The sequence below is a fragment of the Stegodyphus dumicola genome, chromosome 6 (genome assembly GCF_044657685.1).
Source record: "Stegodyphus dumicola isolate Sdum_Otavi_A_Nest chromosome 6, ASM4465768v1".
Lineage (NCBI taxonomy): Eukaryota > Metazoa > Arthropoda > Arachnida > Araneae > Eresidae > Stegodyphus > Stegodyphus dumicola.
In genome coordinates, this window is record NC_140773.1 from 148,514,714 (window position 1) to 148,522,620 (window position 7,907).

Sequence of the window (7,907 nt, forward strand, 5' to 3'; positions counted from 1 at the left end):
GGCCACCGTTACCTCCTATGAAAGGATAGACAGTTTTACATCCATGCCTTCTCCGGGATTCGAACCCGGGCTCTTTGGTATCACAGTCAGGCTCCCCTAACCACTATACCGTCTGGGCGACTTTCCATGCAAATATCCCATTACAAAATTCGTTTCTTTTTGGTCTACTTTACATTTTTACCAGGTATTTTAGAATCCCCCTGTACTTGCTACCTGCAGAAGAATGTAATGGTGGTTTACGTCAAGATTCGTGACATATAAAAGCATAAACTGATGATTCTCGAAATAGAAAAAAGCTTCTTTTTTTTATCTAAAAGATTTAGAAATTCGATCATATTTTGTAATATAATGGAATCATGTATAAATGTAAAAATCATTCATGCTGAAACAACTAGCCATGAAATCTCATTTTATGATGAAAACGTGCTATGTTTAGCAGACGAGTTTGAACTGTCAAGTCTTTTGAATGGATTATGTTACCTTGAATTTTCGATGTAAAAAGAAAAAAAAAAAAAAAAAAAAGCTAGATATTCATGAAAGCTTCTAGAACACGAAAGAAATGAGATCATTCGCCAAATACTAAAGCACGTACCATAAGTGGTGTGAGAAAATATATCCTACACTTGCACTGATGTTGACTCCATGGAGGTAGGAAAGGGAGGAGGGGCCAACCCGAGCTAAAAGTGAAGCACTGCTTTGAAGCTTGGGTCACCAGATGGGGTGTTCTTTGTTTACATTCAGAAACTCGCTTGACAAGATTCTGATAGTATTTCGACACACGACAGTTCCATAGAAATCGAAAAAGGGGACACTTTCGCATGAAAGAAACATTCATAGTGTGACGGATAATAGCAATTTGTATAGTTTCGTGACATTTACGCAAAAATCACATCTTGGTTATTTTTCGATAACTAACAACAGCGATTTTGATTATGAATATGTTTTATAAAATTATAAGCTGTTGCACTACAAAAATATAGATTTTAAGAAAAATGTTATGCTTAAAGAATGAAAAATACCTTACGGTACATTTAAAATTTTATACGTCTTTCGATACTCTTGATGGAGTATTCGCTACTTTTATTTTATTTTCCAAGCGTCAAAATGTTTTAAATAAAACAAATTTTTTTCACATTCATATATTATTGTAACATGTACCTTTTAAAATTTTTTAGAGGAGAGGCTTTACTGCTGCTCATTTTAAACCCATCGTTTTAATTTTATTTATCTGAAAAATAATCACTTTGGGCTTACACATTTTATAAATATAAAATTATGTATGTTAAAATATTTGTAATTAGGCACATAGGTCAGATTAAGTTTTTATTAAATAGAGTAACGCATGCAAGGGCTAACTGCCTAAAGAGAGAGATGCCATCGTGGAGGAATTTTGAAGAAAAACTGACCTTTGAGTGGATATTAAAAATAATAATTATAATTTTCATTCTTATATTCATATATATTTTTTATGTAAAACTTTCGGGTGTATGCTAAATTAGTGTAAATTACTTTACACGAAAAATATAGTGAATGCACAGAAATTGAAGATTTGCACATGCCGGAAATGAAAAATAGGAAATATGTATGGGTATTTATGCATGTGCTTGCAAAAAGCATGTATCTGCCTTTGACAAAATACTTAAATATTCATTAAATTATTTATAAATGTATTTGAAATGAAGAATTTATTCACTTACAAACAACTGTGAAAGTACCGTGAAGAAATCTAATTATTAAATGTATCTAATTTATAATGATTATAAATGTTATCTAAATATATAACCTTAATATTGAATTGTAAACATAAATTGAAATCCTGTTGACAAATACGTTATAAAACTATTTAAGCAAGAATTGTTCGTATTGGAAAGCAATCTGTTAAAAGGTATTGTAAAGCAAATGCTATGAGATGCGCACTTAAGTAATAAAGAGTTTTGGAATATGTATTGTTGAAATGAAGGGTAAAAGAAAATCTGATAAGTATAATTAGAAGAATTATTCCCCTTACATTTTATAATAACTCAATTACAAGTTTTAAATAATACTTAAAAAAAAAAAAAAAAACTTATTTTATTCCCTTTCAGAAATGTTCAGAGAAAGTCAAGTACTTTTAATACCTATTTAATTAAAATGAACCGAATAGAGCATTAATTACAAATTAACTTACATTTTTCGATTTAAAAGATGCCTCAGAAGCCAAAAAATCATGTCATATTTAAGAAAGTATTTTAGGAAGAAACTTTATAAATAGAAAAGAAATAATGCATAATTTTAATATTAATAATACAATAAACTTTGATCTTAATTTATGTACCTTAACCGAATAAAATCGAATTACCTTAATTTTTTTTCTAATGTAATTAACGATAACTTGTGAAAATATTTCATTCAAATTAAACCATTCTGAGAAAACTGTCCTGTGAAAAGTATAGCATTTAATTCCGTTCAGAATGAAATGCTGTTTAAAAATATGTTGTTTTCACATACTTAGGACTCTGAAGTGTTGTAGAAAAAGAAAATATATACATTTATATGTATATTTACGACGTAATTACAAAATATTTACATCCGAACGCGTCAAATTCCATTGAACTCAATGGTAAATGACCCAATGTTTTGGTCACCACGTAGGGATCCCCGGTGCTTCAGAGCAGGGTACGGGAGAAACTTGTTTAGGGCGACTCCATCTTACTTCCTACCTCCATGGTTGACTCTAAAATAAAATTTCTTAAACTTGAAATTTACGTTTATTTTCTGAATAATGAGTTTTTGAAATATTTTTTGCATTATTTTTCATACTTCAGTACTATTAATTTTTGTTACACGTGCAATAAAAATAGAAAGGTCTGCTTATATTACTATTTTTCCGTAAATAAATATGCATTATTACCTTTACAGCTTTTCAGGAAAAGTTTATTACATAAAAATTTCCTAATTTATTTTGCAGCACATGTATTGGAAATGAATACTATTTTAGAAACTTGTACTCTTAAAAGTACATAAATTTCATTTCTTTTGAATAATAGACCAAATTAGAAAAATAAAATCAAATTCACTTTAAGAAGCTCTATTTTCAGACAAAACAGAAAAAACAAAAATAAAAAAATTTTCACATTGGGGAAAGTTTTTTTGTGTTCATATTCAATAAGTAAACATTCGTTTGTTGCGTCTCTAATTATCATAGGAAAGCAAAATATCTTAAAACCAAATGAAACAAAAGCCTTTTTGCTGCAATAGATTTAGTGAACAGAGATAACATTTTTCACAACAGTCAGTGAATTATGATATTAGCTCTGCAACAAATACCTCCGAAGATAAAATAACAATGCGCATTGTTAGAAATACATAAAAATGCATATACTTTTATTTGAGATATTTCATATCTGACAAAAAAGTTGCATATCCCGAAATGGAGATCATGAAATCTTACTCTGAAATCTTTAAGCAAGGGATCTTCTTTGATCTGGACAAACTCTTTGATTGCTGCCTTCAAAGTGAAGACGGACTGGAATTTGGTGCACATCGTATCATTCTAGCTAGTCGCTGTGAATATTTTCGAGCTGTCTTTAGCGGCAACTTCGGAATAGAAACCAAAGTGAATCTTTCAGGCATTAGTGGAAGCATTTTGTGCGAAATTCTTCGCTTTCTATATACTGGAAGCCTCACCTTGAATGAAGAGAACATCATCGACATCATCGTAGCTGCAGATTACTTTTTGATTGACAAATTACTTAATGAATGTCGAATCTATGCTCTCAATCATATTAATGCTAACAATTGTCTGATGTTTTTTGAGGTAGCTTGGTTAGTAGAGAGATTTTCCTTTTTGACTGAATGCTTCAGATTTATTCAGACTCATTTCGAATCTGTCGTCAGCAGTCAGTATTCCAATTTCGCAGATCTTCCGCTAAGCTTCGCGAAGAGCTTTCTGAATCTAAGTGGAATTACAGAGGATGTCATATGGATGGCTGCTATGACATGGCTGAAGAAAAATCCGGTTGAAAGATCGAAAGTACTACCTGAACTACTGGCATGCCTTTGTTTGCAGAACTTGGATGAACCCTTGGCAACTGAAATACTTGAAAACCCTTTCGTTAAAGAATATTTATTAAACAGTGAGCCTCAAAATAGCATATGTTGCAAGGATTTCGAGAAAAATCTCATCACGGAATTTGAAAACAACACTAAAAATAATGATAATTCTGAAAAACTGAAGAGCTTAATATCAAAAGCAAAAGTCATATTCGGCATTTATCCGATAACATCTCAGTCTCGTTTACCTAAGAACATATTTCTTTTCTCAGGTTCGGCATCTCAGTTTTCATTTGAGAAGAAATTCTACATAACATTTGATGAAGAGCTCGATATATGGCAAGAAATTGATGAAACCCCCATATGGCCCCAAGCTCTTGTTCCGATTGGCAGCAGAGTCTATATGTTTGATGAATCTGAAAATAAAATTCTAGCTTTAAATCTGGAAGACAAATCCTGGACACAGTTGAACCCCATGAATATACCACGTAACGAATACAGTGTTGTGGATATAGGATTGAGCATCTATGTACTGGGAGGAACTATCTTCTCTTCACACGTGCATACATCTTTGGTAGAAAAATATAATTGTCTAACGGGACTGTGGGAAGATGTCAGTTCCATGCTTCCTATGAATAGTGGATTTGCCATTGGAGCTGAAAATGTAATTTATGCCGTTGGAGTTATCCAAAACGGTCGAGATTTTGAAATGATTGCACAGGTTTACGACCCAGAGCAGGATACCTGGTCATTGATAAATGCTCCTAATATATACCGAAATAATTTCGCTCTTGTTTCTCTTCGGGGTAAAGTATACATTCTGGGTGGAACTGATAATGGCGAATATTTGAGATCTGTGGAAGAATACGATACTGAAGAGGACATATGGAAGCCCTTTGCAGACTTGCCTTTCCCTTATTACTCTCCGAAAGCTACAATCTTCAAGGATATGGTATTAGTATATGATGATGTTTCGCAAGGAAATTATTCACCTTACCCCCCTTCTTACTGGGATGAAAAATCACAAAATTGGCAGTTGTCGGGTTTAGTTTCCCTTTCGATGTACAAATTTTGCGCCATAAAAGACGAACATGCCATCAAAAACTTAGTGAGGAAGAATAATGATTCAGGCATAAACTGGAAAAAAAGTCCTTTTGCTAATTCATTCTTCTTTATTAAGTAATCTCGGAACCAAATAGCTCTATTCATTCAGAAATAAAAGTTCAAAATGAATTTGAATAAAATTTCCACCTTACGTATTATTTTTCATGTTTTTTAATATTTTTCATATTCAAAACATATTAAAAAATTTAGATGTCGAAAACTTCTAAAACTTTCATTTTTTTAATGTTTCTGTAATGTTTAAAACCTAATTTTTTTCAGCTTTTATCTTATTTCATTAAGCTTCTATCATAAAGGGAAAATTTTAATAATTTAACTTATGAGGTTTATTTAATTTTAATAAGCAATTTTTTATGTTTGTAATCTTTACTGTTTCTTCCTTTTTTCCCTTTTCTCACCAGAATGCAAATTAGAAAATTAGTTCGGATGTATTTAAGTGAAAGTTCGGGATTGTTAAGATAGAACGTGTTTTATTGCCTTAAGGCCACATTACTAGTTTTGCTATTCTAGATAAGAGTTTCTGTCTTCGAAGTTGCATTGCTACTTTTCGACAGTTACACTCCCGCCAGTAAATTCCGTGACATCTTCGCTATTTAACTTCTCTGCATAATCTTTGTCTATTTTAATTTAAATTCAGAATTTGAATACCTGTTTACTAATGTTCCGGTCGAAGGAGCACTAAATTGTTTTGAAACTAGGCTTCGTGAATTTCACTTCACACATACTGAAATTAATGAGTTGGTTTCGCTTACCAAAGTTTCTCTAAGTCAAACCCACTTTGTTTTCCAAAATGCATATTTTCGTCAAGTTGAAGGATTGGCTATGGGTAATCCTTTTAGTCCGGTACTTGCTGACATTTACATGTACTATTTTGAGATGAAATTATTTGATAAGCTATCTTTTCGTCTTTGGATTCGGTATGTTGACGACACTTTCGCACTTTTTGACGGTTATAAAGAGGATTTATCCGAGATTCTATCTATTATGAATTCAATTGGTCCAGCCGACCAATTCTCTCTTGAAATTGAATCCAACAATTCCCTCCCCTTCCTCGATATTCTTATAATCCGCAATGAAACTGATTTTAGCACCACTGTGTACCGTAAACCCTTTGCAGTTTGTTTACCACCCCATGCCAAGTCATGCCACCCTGTTAAGCAAAAAATGGCTTCTTTTTACTATTATGTATTCCGCGCGCTTAAAGTTTGTTCCTCTGAATCTTTGCTTACCAATGAACTTAATTATTTAAGAGCAGTTGCGATTGACCGTGGATTTTCTCCCGTGATTATTGATAAAGCCGTTAAAAAAATTTCAGTTTCCCATCAAAGAAGACATTCCACTGTTAGAAATAATATTAATGACCTTGTCGTGCTTCCATTTTATCCTTCTGTTAGCTATAAAATTGCACGGATTCTCCAGAAATTCAATTTTCAAGTCGGTTTCTCCCCTATTAATAAAATTCACCTTTCGACTCTAAAAGATTGCGTTTCTGTCCTGAATTCTTGGGGAATTTATAGTATATCGTGTCAGTGTGGTTTAAGATATATCGGCCAAACGAAAAGAGCGTTGAAGTTTCGTATCAAGGAACATGAATCTTATGTCAGAAAAGGCGAAATTAACAAGTCTTAGCGTATCATAGTTGGACTTTTAACCATAATTTTGATTTTGGATCTGCAAAAATTATCCAAAAGGCTTCTTCCATAGGCGAATTGGATTTTCTTGAGGCTTTTCACATTCACAAAGATTTAGCAGGTTTAGTTAATGATTTGAAGTCCAATCCAGTCCTTCCTAATGCCTTTAAAATTCTACTATCTTAATTCAGTTATTTTTGCCGATAGATAGCGTTACCTCCTCGCGTGTGGTACTACCAGAGGGTATAAAAATCCGTTCAGTGGTTGCTTTCCATTATTTGAAGTTCAGATTTTGAGCGTAAGGTGCATTTGCCCCTCGCTCCCTATTTTAACTTCGCTAATTTTTCATGCTCGATCAGATAGCCTGGCTCAGTAAAAGTAGGCAGCCATTGCAACTCTGATTAAAAATCTAGTTATAACCACGTGCAGTGCTGATAAGGACCACGTGTTTCTGTGACTCCTTCTCCTTTATTTTCTTCTTTCTAGGTATTTCTTTCTCCTGATGAGGAGGGACCTTTAGCTGCCCTCGAAATCGATTGAGTGTTTCATTATACCTACGCTAAATACAAGGTTGTTTTTACGATTTTGATTGTTAAATAATGTTCTAACAGCTGCACTATTAATCACCGAGGCTCAATGCAGTTTCCTGGCAAAAAAAAAGAAAATGCTTTCGAAAATACTTTAGAAAGTATAGAGTGGTTGTGATTTTGAGAGCAAGAGGTATTCCCTCTCAGAGCAAGCAGTGTACATACGTGGGGAAAATGTTACACGCGCAAATAAAGAACGGGTAGCAGGAAGTAATGTTTTACGCTGTAAAAAATCTCTAAGCCCCAGTAATTTTAGTGATAAATTTTCTACAGGCAGAGGGGGCTAAAATAAATTTTCAGAGGCATGGTGCAGATTTAACTCACCTATCGTCTGAAGATAAAATCAAGTTGTTACGATTGGTAAGACATTTCTCTAATTTATTTGACGAGAAGTCCTTCCATACTCAAATTATGAGCCACAGCATTGGGATAGTAAATGTCCAACTGGTAATAGTAAAGTTTTATCGGTATGATAAAGAACAAATTATCGAACAACTCATGCAAGAAATTACAAACAGGAAATTGTAATTACCAT

General features: G+C 33.0%; 1 protein-coding gene across 1 annotated transcript; it reads left to right on the forward strand.

Moving 5' to 3' along the window:
- Positions 1-3,409: 3,409 nt before the first annotated feature.
- LOC118181067 (kelch-like protein 41a) lies at positions 3,410-5,215 on the forward strand. The gene has a single exon (XM_035350148.2). It carries the CDS (start codon positions 3,410-3,412, stop codon positions 5,213-5,215), a length of 1,806 nt encoding a protein of 601 aa, XP_035206039.2.
- Positions 5,216-7,907: the final 2,692 nt, after the last annotated feature.

Coding starts and splice junctions, on each gene's coding strand:
- LOC118181067 (XM_035350148.2), top strand. CDS start 3,410: ATGGAGATCATGAAATCTTACTCTGAAATCTTTAAGCAAGGGATCTTC.